At 39.3% G+C, this 21,689-nt stretch overlaps 1 protein-coding gene across 11 annotated transcripts in view; it reads right to left on the minus strand.

The window, feature by feature from the left end:
* Nucleotides 1-21,689, minus strand: part of LOC101281189 (charged multivesicular body protein 1b-2-like) — a 73,748-nt gene that overhangs the window by 7,812 nt on the left and 44,247 nt on the right. The window contains exon 7 of one of the 11 annotated variants that reach the window (XM_049705143.1): nt 2,876-2,945. The exons of the other annotated variants lie outside the window; for them this stretch is intronic. Coding sequence (XP_049561100.1) covers nt 2,876-2,945 — 70 coding nt within the window. The remainder of the gene's footprint in view (nt 1-2,875; nt 2,946-21,689) is intronic. 11 annotated transcript variants of the gene reach the window in all.

Raw genomic sequence — 21,689 nt, forward strand, 5'->3', positions numbered from 1 at the left:
TGCACCCTGGAAAGTTAAGGAAGCATTGTTATTGATGTTCTGAAGAATTAAGAACATTTGTAAATGTAGAAAAAGGAGGCAATTATCAAAAGGTATGATTTGAAGGAAGCCCTGCCACAAAATTCCTCCACTTTAATACTACAAGGTCTTTAAAACAACTGTTATTACTTTATTCTATGGGTTAGGCATTGCCCTCTCTAGACTCTTGGAAGGAATAGCACCTCAGTTTATCACATTCATTAATACTGATAGAAATGCTTAAAATCAGGAATCCCCAAAGGGGAACCATTTTCTTTAGGCCAGTTTTGATATAGTGCACCCCATTCAGAGAACCTGATTTAACCTGGTTCTCCATCTCACTTTGGAAGCAGCAAGTTTGGGGCAGCAGGCCCTTGATTAAAATCCCAGCTTTTTCACGTCTTAGCTGTATGACCTTGGGCAAATCACTGAGCCTGTTTCCTTATCTGTCAAATGTGGATAACTATTTCTACTTTAGAAAGTTATGGGCATTAAGTGACTTGATACACATAAAGGCTTAGTGCAGGTCTTGGCACATGGCAAGTGCTTAAATAACGTTAGCTATTTTAGTCTAGCTTCTGTTGGCTCCAATGCAGGGCAAGCCCCTAGCATCCTGCCCCTACAAAAGGAGCTTTATCAGCTATTTAAGTATGGTTAAAAAATAATAATAGTCATAAGCATAACCCTAACATTTATATGCCTTTAAGTTTTCAACAAAGTGTAAATATCTTGGGGGCCTACACAATTGAGATAGACAAATATATTATCATCCTCACTTTACATATAAAGAAAGTGAGGCCCTTCGCAAAAGGTTTAGTGACTTACCCAAGGTCACATATTTAGTGAGCAACAGAGAAGATGAGACCAAAGTCTCCTGGCTAGTGCTTCTTCCTCTCACTCAAATTAGCTCTAGAGGACCTGGACTTTAGAATGAAACTCAAAGTTTAGTTCCTTTGCTTGCTGGTTTTGCCTCTCATGTACTTTTCGATCTTGTGCCAGTGGCTTTTCCTTTTTGTTTTCTTAACAAAATCATTTTGTCTTTTGTATTTCAAGGAAAAATGTGAGACCTAATTTTGCCAGTAACTTTCTTTTTTATGTTCAATATAATGTGCAATCACAAATATGGTTTAACTGATTGTTATCCATTTCTTGATCAGTTTCAAGTCCTTGTGAGATAGCAAGCACACCATGCATACAAAAGTATCTCTCGGCAGTGTGGAAACAGGAAGACTATCCAGGAAGAAAATGGCCCATGACTTTCAGTAGATAAAATTGAGTAGCAGAAAATGACTAAGAAATAAAGGTTTTCCTTTGTCTTGGTGCTTTTCTTTTTCTCTTTCAACTGTTTTCATTTTCTTTCCTTTGTTCTTTTTACTCTCCAAACATCAGAGGAAGAAGAAAATCAGCCCAAACCTTGAGTTTCCTGACTTTTGTCATTTAAAGCGCAATTTAAAATTCCTTAAATATTATCTAGACTTTATAAAGGGTGTTCAGTTTTCCTACTAATAGCATCTGGGTCTTGTTACATGGCTTTCCTTTTTGGCACGTGGAATCATATTGCAATGAGACAGAGGTCATAGCACAATGTTTTTCTCCCTTTCTTTTAAAAGAAAATTTTTGGAGGTGAGGTCAAGTGGTGGTGATAAGTAATTCACATAGGAAATAACCAGCCAAAGAGATAATTTTCAAATGATCGATTATCCAAAGGGAGGGGTAGAGAGAACATATGCTATACTAAGGTCATTTTCTTTCCCTCACTGTAATGCATCAATGGAATTCAAGCAAGCAGATGTTGGCCTTCACAAGTCCCTGCTAGAGGGGTTTCATGACTGTCTGTCTACTTCACTATGCCTCACTTTAACCTACTACTCAACATTAATCAAACATTTGGAAACAACTGATAGCAGTGCTGCATAATCCAGGTCTGTGATTTACTGTCTGATTCTTTCAGCCCCTGTTTGCCTCTTGTTTGGCTTTCATGTGAAGTAGCAGAGGTTAATCACCCTAGGCTCTCTGAGTAGTCCCTCCAGCTGCCATTTGTTGTTGTCAGTCCATCCTGATGACTCTCTTCACAGACCTGCAAGAAGTGTTCCCACACACCAACACTGAGATGATAATTGATTTGCAGGAGCCCATTCTTCAGTTCCATTTAGGAGGTAACCTACCAAGTTTGCTGCTCACTTTCAAAAGGAATTCAATTAACACACCATAAGTGTGACAGTCGTCAAAGTTCAATATTGTTACTAGCTGTCTTGAAGTTTCTGGACCATCCAGTTCTTGGCTACCCAGGGAGGCCCAAGAATAATGGAAGAACTCTTCCAAGTTGTTTCTTTTTCTCCTTCTTTCTCTTTTTCTGTTTCCTTTTTTTACCAGCCTAATGGAAAATGGTTCAATTTATGCAACTGAGAGCCATACATTAATATGATCAAAGGGGGGAAAGGGTAAATTCCTATTTAAAGCAAAAGCAAACTCTGAAAACAGTTTAATGAACACCACATTATTACTGAATTGTGGACTAAACAGTGTGTGTCTGAACATTGATCAACATATTTCATGCTTTCTGTTTGCTGCCAAAAACATTTCATAAATCTGTAGCTTTTCCTGATTCCCCTGGTGCTCTACAAAGAACTAAGGTGATATACATTTGTAATGTGTCCAATTGGATTTTCAAATAATATCGTATTTGGAAAATATTCCCAAGTTAAATATTATACTCTATCTATCCCTGTCTGAGATTTTTAATGCTTCCTTATTGGATGTTGTTCAAACAATAGTCTGTGCCTTCTACATAAGGGTGAATGTAATAATGACTCTTAAAAGGAAAAAAAAAAGATTAAACAAATAAGTTGTGACTCACTGAGTTTCCTGAAGCAGACACACCATAGCTTGATAGTTTGTGTCTGACAGCATCTGGTATCACACTTACACTAGAGAGTAGTAAGATGTATTGTGAATTAGCTTCAGGAGAAAACTATATTTGCTTCATTTTCTTGAGATATTTAGCAAAGCCTTCATCTGAATTATTTTGTCAAGAAAATTTGAGTTTAAAGAAAAAGATACCAACATCATTTTATATCAGTTTTAGGATTTGTTTTCCATAGGTCACAAGTCAAAAGAAATTTCTTAAAATTACATGCCATTACACCCACTTTTAAACAATAGAATTAGAAGCAGAAGCCATAGGTTTTTCTCCCAGCCCTGTCAGTTTCCAGCTGTATGGCCCTGAGGCAAGGAAATGTGAGCTGTTGCTACAGCCAGCTGGTTCAGTTGAAAAAAGAAGATGGACTATTTTTTTTCTTTCAGGTAAAAATTTTTTTTAATTTACTTCTCTCCTTTTTCTTTTCTTACTGTACAATTTGAGAGTAAGTTGCAAAAATCATGACTCTTCACCCCTATTTCAGTGTGTATTTCCAAAGAACAAATACAATATCTTATAGAAAATAGTACAATTATCAAATTCAGGACAGTTAACATAGATGTACCCTATGTACAATCCATATTCAAATGTTGCTAATTATAGGAAGAGTGATTTTTAAAATGAACTTAATAGAAGGAAGGAGTAACATGATTAGATTGGGGGAGGAGGTAATATTGTTGTAAGTATTGTGTGAATCTAAGAAGTTTCAGTTTGTCTCAATTTACCCTCATTTAAAATGCTCCTCATAGTATCATGTCTTGGACATCTGTTTCTCTTTCCCTTTTCCTTTTTCTTCCTTTCCCTTCCCCATAAGCTCAAGTGAGATTCTGTAGCACAGAAATGAGCAACTGCTGGTGAAGTGAAGATATCAGATAAAGCTGAAACCGTGCACCTCAGATTGGGACTTGAACCCATGTGGCCAGGACACAAACCTGGTTGAAATCCACAGTCCGCCAACTGATATCACACACTTGGTTTCAGGACTTAATGAAGCTCAGATTCTTGATATCTCATCACAGAAAGAATTCAGTGAGAGACAAAGTGATAGGTAAGAAGTGGATTTATTTAGAGAGAAACACATTCCACAGACAGAGTGTGGGCCATCTCAGAAGGTGAGAAAGGCACAAGGGTATGGGGTTGTCAGTTTTTATAGGAGTGGGCAATTTCATAGGCTAATGAGTGGGAGGAGTATTCCAGCTATTTTAGGAAGGGGTGGGGATTTCCAGGAATTGAGTCACTGCCCACTTTTTGATCCTTATGGTTGGTCTTGGAACTATCATGGCGCCTGTGGGTGTGTCATTTAGCTTGTTGATGTGAGCATATACTGAGGCTCAAGGTCTAGTGGAAAAAGTTGATCTGTCCACCATCTTGTATCCATTTGGTTCTAATCAGTTTATGTCATGTCCTGGGGCTATGTCATTCTTTCAAAGGTTGTGCCCTGACTCCTTCCCTCCTGTTTCAAAGCCATTATTGCTGAAACCTTAATTTTATTTATTATTCGCTTTTATTTTTAAAATGTTTATTTTTAATTGTAGATACAATCACATATCACTAAATTTACCATCTTGTGGTTAGCACTCTGGACTTTGAAAAATAATTTTAAAGTTAACCACATTGGTATTAAGACTTCACTGAAACAGAACAATTTAAGACAATATGGAAAAAATGAAGAATGAAGATTCTTTCTTGGATCAGCTACAAAGACTGAATGCTTCAACTCCAAAGTACACCATTGCCTTTTAAACCACTTTCATGTTTTTATCCATTGTTTGAGGAGATGCACAATTGAAATCCTATCCTTAGATAGGGTAGGTAGGAGCCCAAATAATGCCAGCAGATTCCCCTGTGTTTGCACAACGCATTAACTAGAGCCAAAAGAGGATGCCTCAGACATACTATAAATGTAACCGACAAGAGGGGAAAATGGGTAGGAAAAATATCTAAGCATTAATTATACCTCCTAAAATCCTCAAAGTCTTCAAGAGTCAATAATATCTGGATTCTACCCCAAAGGCTAGGAGAGATGGGATTATGGTGGGGAGGGACTGCCAATCAGACACATCTTTAGGGCCTAGTCATCTTGGGAGGGTCTCAGAAAGATCTCTAGGAATGACTACAAGACAAAAAGGAGACATAAAATCATAGCCTGGATGCATGTGTCTTTATGAGAGTAGTCATCTCTATTACCTCCTGCAATGTAGTGGTTAAATATGTGGATTGTGGAGCCAAGATGGTACAAATCCCAGCTCCACACTTTAGCTGTTTATTGTTGAGCAAATTACTTAATATCTCTGTGCTTCAGTTTCCTTGCCTACAAAATGGGAATAATAGCATATCTTTATCTCATAAGGTCATTATGAAAATTAAATAAGCTAATATTTGGAAAATGATCAGTGCCTATTATAGAAAGAACTATGAGAGTGTCTCTTAGTTAAATAACTTGGTGTTCTTAGAAACAGATTCTTTAAAGTAAATGTTGATGTGACACTTATTAGAAATATGATAAAAATATATTGAAGGATGCCAACTAAAAGCAAGCGTATGAGGCATGTAAAGAAGTTAGTAAAAGGTGGCATCTGTTTTGTGTGTTAGCTCATTCACCAATCAATGGTGTGGGCCCTACCTCACGTTCAGGCTTGCCTATGCCTCTGACTGGATGACAATCAAAACAAAACCAGGATAAAATGATTACAAAACAAAGATCCTGGGGAGCGACTAGGATGTAAAGAATAGATGAACAGAAAATTCAACAGCCAAGGAGTGTCAGGATTAGATGCCATCAGGAAGTTCAAGAGCACCAGGCAGGTTTCTTGATCATTTCCTACTTCTTCCCCAGAGAGCCAGCCATTCTCAAACCTGTTCAGTCCCTTTGCTCTTGCTCTCTTGCTACTTGAAACACCCTCCCTTTCCTCCAGCACCCATTCTGCGAGGTCCATTTTCTTCACAAAGCCCTCTCAGCTTCTCAGATTCTTCAAAGCCACAACTGCAATATAATGAAGTGTTAAAAACACTGAAGGGAGACAGAAAGTTTACACCTTTGCCTCTGCCATTTTCAAGCTGCCTGATCTCTGGAGAGTTACCTAATGTCTCTGAGATTCAGTTTCTTCAGTTAAATAGGAATAAATAAATACCTACTTGATCAGGATCTTATGGGAATTAAATGAGATAACATATATACAACACAGTATAATTACACAATAAATGACAGTTCTATATTTTTATTGTAATTTATCCCTTCTCTGAAATCATGCTATTTGTACTCTTAAGGATGAACATTTTGTACTTTGTATTTTAATTATTTGTTAAATCACTTATCTCCCTATGAGCCCCTGCTGACAATGATCACTTATGTATGTGTCAAAAATTTCTATTTGCAATTGATAGAAATTCAACTAAAACTGGTTTTAGCAATGAAAGAAATTTATTTGTAACTGAAAACTCTAGGAATACTCAGGGACTCAAAAATGTCACAAGGAGTTGGTCTCTATTTTTCTTTCTCTGTGTGTATATCTGGGTAGCAGAGGGGTATGGGGTGGGTAGCCCTTAGCAGATCTATTCCTACATCTAACCAGCTACAAGTCCAGTGGAAAGAAATGGTCTCTTTCCAATAGTTCCAGCAAATGTTCTGGAGTTAAGTCTTAGACAAACTTACCCTTCCTAAACCAAATATCTATAGTTTAGAGAGCAGTGATTTTGATTTCTCAGATCTGGGTCATGTGACAACCCTACTTGCTACAGAGTGATGAGTGATGTCAGCCATACTGGGCTGACACACAGACTGAGAGTGAGAAAGTGATGTTTCCCCAAAGGAAAATCAATATGTGTGACTATAAAAAGAAGGAATGGATGATTATAAAGAAAACTAATACTGACACATTGTAAACCACGCCCTCTCTCATAAATGTGGAAGGCATCATAGCCAATATCCTTGGTCTCCTGCAATTAGTCTCATCCTAAGTGGCCTTCAAGTCCATATACACACTGAAGACTACATACTGCATAACTATAAAGGGAAATATCTTAAAGCATCTATCTTGGATATCAGATCACATTTGATTCCCTCAACTTCCACTTCTAGTCCAAATAGAATAACAGGGGCCAGATTTACTCTCCTGCCTGAAACAACCAAGAAAGATAGACAAACTATATAAAATAACAGTTTTTAAGATACTGGATATCAGGCAAAAAAAGGGCAGTGATATCTGAGAGATGAAAAACAAATGACATAAGCCCTATGATTGCCCCAGGTTATTATTTTGAGAGACTTTCCAGGCCACAGAACAAGGAGAGGGAACAGAAGCAGAGAAAATTCCCTGTGTTAAGGAAATGGAGCTGAAAGTCCAGGGAGATCAAGTTGGCTAGAGTTCACAAAACAAAGTACCAGAGAGGAAAGAGCTACAGAGAAAGAACCCTGAAGAGTTGCAGAGGATATTTAGCAGAGTACTCATCAGTGAATGCATGTAAGTAAACTACTGGAGAAATAATTATCTGGTAGGATTACAAAGAAGAGTGCTCACACAGGGCTAGAATTAGTGCATATTACTACCAGTGATATTGGAAAACCTATAATTTATAGGTAAATAGGCACTCAGAAGGCATTTGCCTCAGTGGTGAGGAATAATGTCTTGAGTCTATATTCCAAACTAAATGCTATTCTTGTCCTGCCTAAAAAATCTTACAATGAAGACCTGGAATGACCAAAACTCTTCTTAATGGTAGCCCAGAGTAAAGTTCAAGAATATTTATAAGAATACAAAAATATCCAGCATTGAAAAAGGTAATATTCACATTTGATATCCAATCAAAAACAACCAGGCATGAGAAGAAGCAAGAAAATGCGTGCCATAAATGAGAAACATTAATCAAACAAAAGTGATTCAGAACTGACGTACATGTTAGAATTAGCAGAAAAGGATGTTAAAATAGTTATTGTAACTATATTTCATATGTTTAAAAAGCTGAGTAGAGACATGAATGATATAAAAAAAGATCCAAGTTAAACTTCTAAAGAAGAAAACTACAATGCTTGAGATTTAAAATTCACTGGCTGTGATTAGCAGCAAATTGCAAAATTTCACATCTCAGAAGAAAAAGTTAGTGGACTTGAAGACAATGCAATACAAACTCTTCAAAATGAAACAAACAGAAATTAGAATTTGAAAATGTGAAAAGAACATCAGTAAGCTCTGGAACAACTTCAAGAGAGTCCCAATATATGTGTATTTGAAGTACCCAAAAGAGTGGAGGCAGAAAAATATTTGAAGAAATAATGGCTGAAAAGTTTGTAACTGTTGTTAATATCATACAAGCTTTGCTTTGAGGGAAAACAGAAAAATTGCTGTTTTCACAATGTTTGCTTGTACGTGTCAGTAAGAAAAGTGGCCATTTTGATCCCATGCAGTAGTAGAAGCAAATCAATTTTAACAACCGACCCTCTGAAGACAAATAAAATGAAAAAGTCCTGATTTGTCTTGGTGTATGTTTCCCATCATGGCCAATTTCAAGCTACTTGCTCACAAATTTTCTAAAAATGTAACAATAAGCTCTCATGAGCCTGTCCCAGCCAGCTTCAGCATACCACTGATTCTGTGCTATCAAAATGCGGGTATATAGTTATCTTATTCCTACCAAGCGGTTCTCTTTTGCAAAAAACATTTAGAACTGTTGTTTGGAATTTAAACTCTTAAAAATTATAGGGCACACATATGATCTAGGGGCTATAAATGAAATTGCTGTAACTTTTTTTTTTTTAAAGTTTTTAAGCAACATTTTTATTGTCTGATGCTTCATTTTCAGACTTCTTAATAGTATGCCATTAGATTGAAATTCCACGAGCAAAATATTTTCTGAATAACAGAATAGAATATTTAGAATTATGGTATTGCCCAGGTAGGAAAAAAAGTCTATTTACCTTTTCAAAAATTTACTTCTTACTCCACTTTAAAAGTCTTCCCATAGTGGGGAGTCTCAAGCTGACTTAATTTCTTTTTGAGTGGAAAAGTCCCTTACAGGCCACCTTTACCAAACTCCTTTAATTCTATAGCTGTGGACACAAAACCCTTGGGAAGCCAAAGAGCTCACCTTCACATGTCTAGTGTATGACAGAAACAGGACTATGGCCCAGATCTACCTTTCATAACAAGTGAAATGTGTTCCCTTTGGTATTATGGGAGAGTTACTGGAGGTGCTGTGGCCTCTTGGCTAAAAGGTAATAGTTTTTAATTATTCTTGCAACATTGTATTAGTGTTTCTGTATTTTTAATTTGAATCAGAAAAAAATTATATTTTCAATCCATTTATGTAAATTGTTAGCATGCTTCTTTAGAGCTATAATGTTGCATTTCAAACTAGCAAGGAAATCATGGCTTTAGCAACCTGAAGTTATGCGTTTGCGATGTGTGTAGTTTTAATTGTGAAGCAGTCACATCCAACATCAACAAAATAAGGCTGTCTTCTTACATATATTCATTTTGCTGACGTTTCCTGCATCCAAGCTAAAAAATTTCAAGCGACAGCTTTTTTTTTTTAAATTTACGAATATTTCATTGTTGTAAAGTTAAAGCCATAAAAATAATCAAATGGCCTACTATCATACCGTTAGAAGAAAAAAAAAAAAAGGTGTTCATGAGAGTTCCATATTAGAATACAAGTTTTCCTTAGGCACCTGTTTATGTATGCTATTCTGCTCTTTACAATAAATAATTAAATTTAAAAGACTTAATTCCTCACTTTTAAGACCTTATTAGTTTACAAATTACATATTGAACTATGCTAAATTTTATACCGACCCATGCTAATGAATTCAGTACAGAAAACAAAGAACACTGCACTCAAGCAAACTACATATATATATATATATATATATATATATAACTTATATGAGAATTGCTACTCCAGCTTTCTTTTGGTTTCCATTTGCATGAAATACCTTTTTCCATCCCCTTACTTTCAGTCTGTATGTGTCTCTAGGTCTGAAGTGGGTCTCTTGTAGACAGCAAATATATGGGTCTTGTTTTTGTATCCATTCAGCCAATCTGTGTCTTTTGGTGGGAGCATTTAGTCCATTTACATTTAAGGTAATTATCGATATGTGTGTTCCCATTCCCATTTTCTTAATTGTTTGGGGTTTGTTATTGTAGGTCTTTTCCTTCTTTTGTGTTTCTTGCCTAGAGAAGTTCCTTTAGCAGTTGTTGTAGAGCTGGTTTGGTGGTGCTGAACTCTCTCAGCTTTTGCTTGTCTGTAAAGGTTTTAATTTCTCCATCAAATCTGAATGAGATCCTTGCTGGGTAGAGTAATCTTGGTTGCAGGTTTTTCTCCTTCAACACTTTCAATATGTCCTGCCAGTCCCTTCTGGCTTGCAGAGTTTCTGCTGAAAGATCAGCTGTTAACCTTATGGGGATTCCCTTGTGTGTTATTTGTTGTTTTTCCCTTGCTGCTTTTAATATGTTTTCTTTGTATTTAATTTTTGACAGTTTGATTAATATGTGTCTTGGCGTATTTCTCCTTGGATTTATCCTGTATGGGACTCTCTGTGCTTCCTGGACTTGATTAACTATTTCCTTTCCCATATTAGGGAAGTTTTCAACTATAATCTCTTCAAATATTTTCTCAGTCCCTTTCTTTTTCTCTTCTTCTTCTGGAACCCCTATAATTCGAATGTTGGTGCGTTTAATGTTGTCCCAGAGGTCTCTGAGACTGTCCTCAGTTCTTTTCATTCTTTTTTCTTTATTCTGCTCTGCAGTAGTTATTTCCACTATTTTATCTTCCAGGTCACTTATCCGTTCTTCTGCCTCAGTTATTCTGCTATTGATCCCATCTAGAGTACTTTTAATTTCATTTATTGTGTTGTTCATCGTTGCTTGTTTCATCTTTAGTTCTTCTAGGTCCTTGTTAACTGATTCTTGCATTTTGTCCATTCTATTGTCCATTCTATCTCCAAGATTTCGGATCAACCTTACTATCATTATTCTGAATTCTTTTTCCGGTAGACTGCCTATTTCCTCTTCATTTGTTAGGTCTGGTGGGTTTTTATCTTGCTCCTTCATCTGCTGTGTGTTTTTCTGTCTTTTCATTTTGCTTATCTTACTGTGTTTGTGGTCTCCTTTTTTGCAGGCTGAAGGTTCGTAGTTCCTGTTGTTTTTTGTGTCTGTCCCCAGTGGCTAAGGTTGGTTCAGTGGGTTGTGTCGGCTTCCTGGTGGAGGGTACTAGTGCCTGTGTTCAGGTGGATGAGGCTGGATCTTGTCTTTCTGGTGGGCAGGTCCACGTCTGGTGGTGTGTTTTGGGGTGTCTGTAGACTTATTATGATTTTGGGCAGCCTCTCTGCTAATGGGTGGGGTTGTGTTCCTGTCTTGCTAGTTGTTTGGCATAGGATGTCCAGCACTGTAGCTTGCTGGTCGTTGAGTGAAGCTGGGTGCTGGCGTTGAGATGGAGATCTCTCGGAGATTTTTGCTGTTTGATATTATGTGCAGCTGGGAGGCCTCTTGTGGACCAGTGTCCTGAAGTTGGCTCTCCCACCTCAGAGGCACAGCACTGACTCCTGGCTGCAGCACCAAGAGCCTTTCATCCACAGGGCTCCTTAATTTGGGATGATTCGTTGACTATTCAGGTATTCCACAGATGCAGGGTATATCAAGTTGATTGTGGAGCTTTAATCCGCTGCTTCTGAGGCTGCTGGGAGAGATTTCCCTTTCTCTTCTTTGTTCTCACAGCTCCCAGGGGCTCAGCTTTGGATTTGGCCCCGCCTGTGCGTGTAGGTCGCCGGAGGGCGTCTGTTCTTTGCTCAGACAGGACGGGGTTAAAGGAGCCGCTGATTCGGAGGCTCTGGCTCACTCAGGCCGGGGGGTAGGGAGGGTCACGGAGTGTGGGGTGGGCCTGCAGCGGCAGAGGCCGGCGTGACGTTGCAGCCTGAGGCGCGCCGTGCGATCTCCCGGGCGAGTTGTCCCTGGATCCCGGGACCCTGGCGGTGGCGGGCTGCACAGGCTCCCCGGAAGGGCGTGTGGCTAGTGACCTGTGTTCGCACACAGGCCTCCTGGTGGCGGCAGCAGCGGCCCTAGCGTCCCATGTCCGTCTCTGGGCTCCGCACTTCCAGCCGCGGCTCGCGCCCGTCCCCGGAGCTCTCTCAAGCAGCGTTCCTAATCCCCTCTCCTCGCGCACCAGGAAACAAAGAGGGACGTAAAAGTCTCTTGCCTCTTCGGCAGGTCCAGACTTTTCCCCGGACTCTCTCCCGGCTAGCCGCGGTGCACTAACGCCCTGCAGGCTGTGTTCACGCCGCCAACCTCAGTCTTCTCCCGGCGCTCCGACAAAAGCCGGAGCCTCAGCTCCCAGTCCCGCCCGCCCCAGCGGGCGAGCAGAAAGGCCTCTCGGCTGGTGAGTTCCGGTCGGCCCGATCCTCTGCGCTGGAATCTGTCCGCTTTGCCCTCCGCACCCCTGTTGCTGTGCTCTCCTCCGCGGCTCCCAAGCTCCCCCACTCCGCCTCCCGAAGTCTCCACCCGCGAAGGGGCTTCCTAGTGTGTGGACACTTTTCCTCCTTCACAGCTCTCTCCCGCTGGTGCAGGACCCGTCCCTATCCTTTTGTCTCTGTTTAGTTTTTTCTTTTGTCCTAACCAGGTACGTGGGGGGTTCCTTGCCTTTTGGGAGGTCTGAGGTCTTCTGCCAGCGTTCAGTAGGTGCTCCGTAGGAGTTGTTCCACGCGTAGATGTATTTCTGGTGTATCTGTGGGGAGGAAGGTGATCTCCGCGTCTTACTCTTCCGCCATCTTCCGAAATTGCTGTAACTTTGAAATGGGATTTCTAGTGGCACTCCACACCCCCTTCTTCCTTATTGAATAATTTAGCCTTTCTTTGGGCCTTAATAAACTAAGCACCTGCTGTCTGAATCAATAGAAATCTGATAGGACATTAAAATTTCACCATGGATATGAGTATGCCTGCAGAAGATGAGAGGCCAGACCTTTTGGGACGTCCAGAGTGACTCTATTTGTTAAATTCTTGAAAGAAAGTTAGTGTAACTCTCATAGATTTTATCAACTTCCAGGTCATAGCAATTCGTCTCAGCCCTTTCTAACAGACTGGAACTAATGTGTAACACTGTTGGAGGGCAAATTAAGGTTTCTCATGATGATTTTTAAAGGAAATATTTATATAGACTGACTTTTTAATTAATTAATTGTTTACTTATATCTTTTAGTGTGTGTGGCAGGGAAGGAGAGTGGAGATGCTGCTGGATTAGATGTTTTGCTATTTTCAAATTATTGTTGGATAGGTACTAGGTGCTTTCACACATGCAATCTCATGTATGAAATGGGATAGTGATAATAAAAAGAAAATTGTGGGATTTCAGGCACCATACCTTAAAATTCAGGGAGATAAATTCTCATAACTGTTACTATTTTTTTTAGGGGGGGACACACTTTTATTTCTTCAGAACAAATGATTACATTCAAAACATACACATATAACACTTTAAAGAACTTATAAACCCTTCCGTGTCCTTCAGATCTGGAGTTCTCCCTCATAAGAATGTCACATTTCACAGAATTATATTTAAAAACACAGCCTGTACTCTCTGAAGGATGGCCAGGTACAAGGGCGCATTTGATCCTTGCATCAACTGTTACCTTTAAGTGACCACACATAATCCTGCATTTTCAGCCAATTCCTCTGGCCTATCTGGCATAAGACCAGCCTTAACCTTAGGACTTGACACACCACCCTCCCTTCAAACCACCTGTAACCTCCAAACAGTGAAATTTTTAAACTATAGTCTAACCTGACAAGAAACAAAAACGATCATGTCTCATCTGTAAGCTAGGTAAGAGAAGGGAGATAAGTCCTGATCTGAGTATGCAAGTTTTCTATTTAGTGTGTTAGGGAGTTGAGACCATATCATGCCATACATATTTTTAATAGATCTTTATTGGAGTATAATTGCTTCACAATACTGTGTTAGTTTCTGTTGTACACCAAAGTGAATCAGCTATATGCATACATATGTCCCCATATCCCCTCCCTCTTGAGCCTCCCTCCCACCATCCCTATCCCACCCCTCTAGATGGTCACAAAGCACCAAGCTGATCTCCCTGTGCTATGCAGATGCTTCCCACTAGCTATCTATTTTACATTTAGTAGTGTATATATGTCAATGCCAGTCTCTCACTTCGTCCCAGCTTACCCTTCCCCTCCCTGTGTCCACAAGTCCATTCTCTATGTCTACAACTTTATTCCTGCCTTGCAACTTGGTTCATCCGTACCATGTTTTGTTTTGTTTTGTTTAGATTCCATGTATATGCATTAGAATACAGTATTTGTTTTTCTCTTTCTGACTTACTTCACTTTGTATGACAGACTCTTTGTCCATCCACCTCACTACAAATAACTCAATTTCGTTTCTTTCTATGGCTGAGTAATATTCCATTGTATATATGTGCCACATCTTCTTTATCCATTCATCTGTTGATGGACACTTAGGTTGCTTCCATGTCCTGGCTGTTGTAAATAGTGCTGCAATGAACATTTTGGTACATATCTCTTTTTGAATTATGGTTTTCTCAGGGTATATTCCTAGTAGTAGGATTGCTGGGTCATATGGTAGTTCTATTTTTAGTTTTGTAAGGAAACTCCATAGTGTTTTCCATGGTGGTTGTATCAATTTACATTCCCACCAACAGCAGAGGAGGGTTCCCTTTTCACCACACCCTTTCCAGCATTTATTGTTTCTAGATTTTTTTTGATGATGGCCATTCTGACTGGTGTGAGGTGATACCTCATTGTAGTTTTGATATGCATTTCTCTAATAATTAGTGATGTTGAGCATATTTTCATGTGCCTCTTGGCCATCTGTATGTCTTCCTTGGTGAAATGTCTATTTAGGTCTTCTGCCCGTGTTTCAATTGGATTGATTTTTTGACATTGAGCTCCATGAGCTGTTTGTATATTTTGGAGATTAATCCTTTGTCTTCTGTTTCCTTTGTAAATATTTTCTCCCATTCTGAGGGTTGTATTTTTGTCTTGTTTATGGTTTCCTTTGCTGTGCAAAATCTTTTAAGTTTAATTAAGTCCCATTTGTTTATTTTTGTTTTTATGGGTATGTTCACCTTCAGTTGACACATGAAGAAACTGAGGCACAGAGGTTAGATAACACTTTGTCAATGTGTTAAGCATGTTACATGGATCACCTCCCTTAGTCGTCTCAATGACCCTTTGTAGACCTTTATGGTAGGTAATACAATTATTCACATTTTACAGTACAGATAAAGACATTGAGGCACAAAGAGCTTCAGTGATTTGCCCATGGTCACCTTGTAGCAAGTGCCAGTCTGGTTTCAGAGCCTTGTGCTTAAAAATTATGTCATATATTGATTGTCTCTCTCATAAGAGCACAAATGGAGTCTTCCCTTTGGGAATAGGAGATAAGGATTGAAGAAGAAACACCCAGTATTAGGGAAGGGGTGGGTGGGTTATAAACCTACTTTGGGCAAGCCAACTCTTGGTAAAATTGTGAATACAGTTTTTCTTTGTTGCTTCCTGACATCTCCCTCCACAATAGGCCCCCAGCACCAATCAAGACTCATTTTCATAGGCCCTACTCTCTAAAGCTCAAGGAGGTGGTAAAACAGTTTCTACAACATGGGGTCTCAATCCTCATTGGCTAGGTGGGACTCCTTATTTATTTTTAAATTCATTTATTATTTATTTATTTATTGGCTGCATTGGGTCTTTGTTGCTACATGTGGGCTTTCTCTAGTTGAGGAGAGAGGGGGCTACTTTTCGTTGCAGTGCATAGGCTTCTCATTGTGGTGGCTTCTCTTGTTGCGGAGCATGGGCTCTAGGCACGCGGGCTTCAGTAGTTGTGGCACACGGGCTTAGTTGCTCTGCAGCATGTGGGATCTTCCCAGACCAGGGCTCGAACCCGTGTCGCCTGCATTGGCTGGCGGAATCTTAACAACTGTCCCACCAGGGAACTCCTAGGTGGGACTCTTTAAACATTACATTAAATTGGTGAAATTTAGTTTCAATTTTTAAGCTTTCCAGGTGATTCTAATGTGTAGTCAGTGTTCAGAACAAATGTTGAGTCTTGGCTGCACATTGAAATCATCGAAAGCTTTTAAAAATTACCCACGTGTCCAACTTCCAGGAATTCTGAAGTAACTGGTCTGGAGTTTGACTTTGACTCTGGGATTTCTATAAGCTCCCAAATGATACTAATGTAGATCCATGATTGAAAATCACAGATCTAGAGTTAGAAGACCTGAGATATACTACAGACTCCATCATTTAGTAGCTTGGGCTAATAACTTAATCTCACTGACATAGTTTCTTCATCTTAAAAATAGAGGAAAAAATAATACTTTCTGGGTTTATTCTGAGAATTAAATGAGATATGCCTTGTAATGGGTCACTATCTGGCACGTTTACGACTATAAAAAGAAAAACAGCTATAATAATAAGCTACTATGCAGGATAAAAACTATCTGATAAACTAAATCCTACTAAGGAAATGGTTCTCAAACTTTAGCATGCATCAGAATCACCTGTAGGCTTGTTAAAACACAGATTGCCTCTCCCCACCCATTCTTTAGGTCTAGGGTGGGACCAATAATTTGTTTTTGTAACAAATTCCCAGGAGATGCTGCTGCTGCTGGTTTGAGTATTGCACTTTTAGAACCACTGTTTGAGCTTTAACAGTTTAAGTTTCCCCTTCAAAAGAGTATTGATGCTTTAATACACCCCAAGGATATTATTATGGTGGAACTTAAGATACTTCAGTTGACAGTAGGGACATATTCTAGGGCAGGAGACATCCTTGTAGGAAGCTGACTATTCCATTTCATTTTTAAAATTTTAACATTTTTTTTTTTTTACTTTGGGGTATAGTTTTACAGTGTTGTGTTACTTTCTGCTGTACAGTGAAGTGAATCAGCTATATATATACATATATCCCCTCTTTTTTGGATTTCCTTCCCATTTAGGTCACCACAGAGCATTGAGTAGAGTTCCCTGTGCTATACAGCACATTATCATTAGTTATATATTTTATACATATTAGTGTATGTATGTCAATCCCAATCTCCCAATTCATCCCACGCCCCCTTTCCCCCCTTGGTGTCCATATGTTTGTTCTCTACGTCTGTGTCTATTTCTGCCTTGCAAACAGGTTCATCTGTACCATTTTTCTAGATTCCATAATTTTAAGGTGAGTCCTTGTCAGCTTCTCTGCTGTTTTCCAAAGCAATGGACAGATCAGAGGCTGCTCTCAATGGGATTTTTGTAACAGAGTAGAGGAAGCTTTGGAAATTGTTTTTTCTTTCTAGCACTATTTAATGAGAGCTGCCCTTTCCATCCCTTCACATTCCCCTTTAATTTGGAAACCGTGCTGTTAAAATGGCACACATTTATAGAAGGATTAAATTCATGTCTGAAAGTATGTTAAGGCTTGTAAAACACATCAAGATGGTTGGGATATGACTATTTCCCACGGAAAAGTGTCAGAGAAATTATGTTTTCCAGTATGACTGGGGAGATTATGACAAATAGACCAAAGATGGCAAATTTGTGCCCCAGTCTTGACGGCTACTGAGGTTCTCATTTCTGTGAGAGATGACACACTCTGAGATCAATGGGGAATTTGGCAAAGCTTATCTTCAGCATACTCTTCCCACCTCTCCTTCTAGTGACTAACCAGTCCTGGCTTCCTAATTCTCCAACACTCTATTTCTGAGCAGTGGGCATTATCCATGTTAAACCTCACCCAAGTCAATGTCTATTTTTGACTTAATTTCTATTTCTCTAATATCTGGCTATGCTGAATTTAGATACAGATATTCAATATGAGTATGTGAATGGCTGATACTGCTTAATGGGATATTTATTTCAAGGAATTTGTATGAAAAGAAGCAGCTCAAAGGAATGCATCAAATAGTGGAAAGCGAGGCATTGTGACTGATGGCAGAGTTTTGTTTGTTTGATTTGTTTTTCTTAAAGTTTTTTTTTTTGATGTGGACCATTTTTAAAGTCTTCATTGAATTTGTTACAATATTGCTTCTGTTTTATATTTTGGTTTTTTGGCTGCAAGGTATGTGGGATTTTAGCTCCCCAACCAGGGATCGAACTCACATCCCCTGCATTGGAAGGTGACATCTTAACCACTGGACTGCCAGGGACGTCCCTGTTTTGTTTTCAATATGTGTGTGACATGGTGGGGGTGGGGGACTTTGAAACTTTTCTCACATATTCTCTCCATCCTTGGGAACAGGTAAGATAATTTGCTTGCTAGATGGTATTTGGGCAATAGGGGCCAATATTCTCTAAAGAGAAAAGAAAGTGGGGGAGAATCCTAGAAGCTTAGGACCACAGGTTGGTGGGTTTGACATGGAGAGATCACTCAATATCTTTGCTTCCAGATACTCTTCTATGAAACAAAGTTAATAATATCCTGCCCTGCTTTCTTCTTTTAGGGTTGTGAAAACGAATCTTTCATGGCACATGTGAAAGCATCCTGTAAATTAGTAGGTGTTAGAGAAATTAAAGTTTTTGAATAATGATTATGATGCTGAAAAAAATAATAATAAATCCTTGCCATATGAGTTTTAACAAATAAGATATCAACTAATTTGGAGGGGCCAGAAAACAATAGGTTGAATGTTAGTAAATTTTTCACTCTAGAAAAGTTATACTGAATTAATTTAAAAGTGCTTTTATTGATGCAAATTAATTTAAAAAAATTATCATTCCTCATATCCTAGAGCCAAGAAAGCCCACTGATTTGATGTGGATATAGCATATTTTCCAGGCATGTCCTTCTCTAGGTCTCAATGTCCCCATCTGTTCCATGAGGAGGAGGCCCAGACATTCATAGATAGCATGGTTTTCTGGGTATTCATAGGGAGGAAAGAAGCCCAAGATGAAGAAGGCTGTCACCGTAGCCTCCTCTCCTGTCCAGCAGGGGTAGCCCGAGGGCCAGAGAAGAAACAGTGACCCTTTGTAGAGGTCTGTACTCTGGAAGGAATCTACATGGAGAACCCTGAGCAGCTCACTACTGCCCCCTCCCAGTGAGCTGCTTTCAGTGGAAGATTCACAAGTTCTAAAGACACTCCAGGACAGTGAAACAGTGGTCCACACTGGCTCAAAGCTCCAGGCAGTAAGTATGAAATGATTGCTCAATCAATAGCAAATATTCCAAGGTCTTGAAATAATCCAGGATCACTTCTCTTTGAATCATCCACTGGGTAAAAGAAGAAGCTAATTTACAGGAGAGCGTCCCAGCCCTCGGCCACCATGTCCCAGTCCTGAATTAAATGAGTAGAGACTGTTCATGCAGAGGCTTAACACAATGAAACTGTGTGTTCAACCTCAAAGGCCCTAAAGCCTGACATCCTCAGAAAAGTAGTGACTCCTAGCTGGTCAGACTCAGCTTCCATGATTATCCAGCACAACTTGTTCCAGGTGAAAAAGCAAAGGGCTGCAAAGAAGAGACGATCATCTCTGCATAAGGTGGGCATCAAGAGTAGTTCCATTGTTGCACTGGGGCTTAATTTAGGGAATGAGGTTGGTCAAGTGGGTAACAGAGGACCTGTTTCTAAAATTTTTATCTCCACATAAGCAAGAATAGGGATGCTTCAGACAGGGATAGCCTTATAAATAGATGCATTATAACCTCCCACTGAAAAATATCTTCTTGTAAGCCTTGCAATCATGCCCCAGATTCTACTGGCAGCGCTTGTGTTAAGCAGTGCTTGTGTTAAGCATTGCCCTCTTCCTAAGGCCTTAAAATGGAAAGCAGTGATTAAGAGCCAAGTTTCCAATTGGGACTCAGCTATTTACTAACTCTTCATCCTAGGTAAGTTGCTTAATTTCTCTAAAGTTCAGTTTCCTCATCTTAAAAACGGGTAAAGAATGGTATCTTCCTCTAAGGGTTGTTGTGATGATTATAGAGATAATATTATTAAGTGCTTGGCACATGGAAAATATTTTTTAAAATGGTAGATGTTATTATTACCTAAAATCCAAATTCTCTTGCAGGAGAGTTCCCAAAGTCTCCATGAGTGAGTTTGGCTGATTCCTCCTTTTCAGAGACAGTTTGGTAGAGTGTAAACACAATGGGCTTTGGATTCAGATGTGGGATTAAATCTGGGCTCTCTCACCCTAGCTCTGAGACTCCGACTAAGTTACTTTACCTGTCTGAGCTTCAGGCCCAGTCTGTTGTAAAATGGGGATTAACATCTCACTTTATGGGACTGTTGTGAGAATTATGAGATATTTGTGACATGCCTGGTACATAGTAAGTGCTCAACATGTTAATTCCTTCTTAGGAAAGCAATGGTCTCTGACACATGATGAGAGGGAGGGTGCTGAAAGTAGGGTGATGGGTGTTAAAAGGAAAGCCAGGAAATGAGACAAATTTATGCCTTCTGGGCTTGACCTGAGATTTGAGTACTCCACTATCAAGATAATGGAAAAGGTGTAAGGACCTAGTGACATAAAAATGTTAGTACACCATAATAAAAAATAAGTGACATGGTATAAGCATATATGGGCTTAAGGGTCAATGTACAGGACAGGGCATTTAAGGTGTTTCCCATTCTCACTGTATCCTTCTGAGGGTTTCCTTATCCTTTGGTGACCATCCCATTTAGCAGCATATAAAGGGCTTGTCAATTGGCATGAAAACTTTGCCCAGTAGGGGGCCTAGAGAGATGGTAACTGGCTGAGTCCATCAGATCCTCTCTTGAATTTGGTAGTGAGAAAGGAGGATTAGGGACATGGAAAACAGGAAAAGATTGGTTATGGCAATTATGGGTGCTGATTGAAGCCATAGAAACAGGCAGAGTAAGCTGATAATGGTGATCACCAAATGCTGTAACGTTAGGGGCAGGAGAAACATAATAGTTTCTGAGGGGAACTTTTAGTAGAGGTATTGATAATCCATCTCTCTTATTAGACTGCTAGAGCTACTGTTGTATCTTGAATATGTAAAGGTTCCAGTTACCTGTGAGGCCTGGTTGTATGGTTATCAAAATGGTGTACTGACCTCTGTATTTCTCTACATATTTTTATAATAAATCCTCTTTAGCAGACATGATCTAAGCTTATCTACGTTCCTTGCAAACTAAAAGAACTTAAATATTTTGGTGTGAATTTCAGCCCTCCCACTTACTAATTTCTTCACCTGTAAAATGGAAGTGACAATTAAAAGTGTTAGGAGCATTTAGAATAGTGCTTGGCATACAGCAGATATTCAAAAAGTGTTAAATTACTAACATCATTACTTTGGACAAGACCTGAATTTTTGTTATTTGTAAAATGGGATTATATTCACTTCATGAGGTTGTTGAGGGGATTAAATGAAGTAACAGGTAAAACAGTAATAGTTATATACCCGGTACTTAATATATGTTGGTTATCATTTCCCTCCCCTCAAAAAAAAAAAACCTCTAAATGTTTTGAATCATCGAGCATCCATCTGGGCAGTATAAGTAAAGACAAGTTTGGGCCTTGTGCATAGTAAGTGCTGAAAAAATAGTTATTTAATGTGAAAATTTCCTACTTCAATGAGTGTTGCCATTTTGAACCTCTTTCTCACTCTCTAATCTCACACACGTCAGAAGAATTGGGGTGTCTCAGATATAGTTCTACTTGGAGATTTATAGCAACAGGAAGGTTTTTCCATAGGGTCCAGGTCTTCTTGGTCAGTTAAAAGGAAGCAGGAGGTTGGGCTTCCCTGGTGGCGCAGTGGTTGAGAGTCCACCTGCCGATGCAGG

The sequence above is a fragment of the Orcinus orca genome, chromosome X (assembly GCF_937001465.1).
Source record: "Orcinus orca chromosome X, mOrcOrc1.1, whole genome shotgun sequence".
Classification (NCBI taxonomy): domain Eukaryota; kingdom Metazoa; phylum Chordata; class Mammalia; order Artiodactyla; family Delphinidae; genus Orcinus; species Orcinus orca.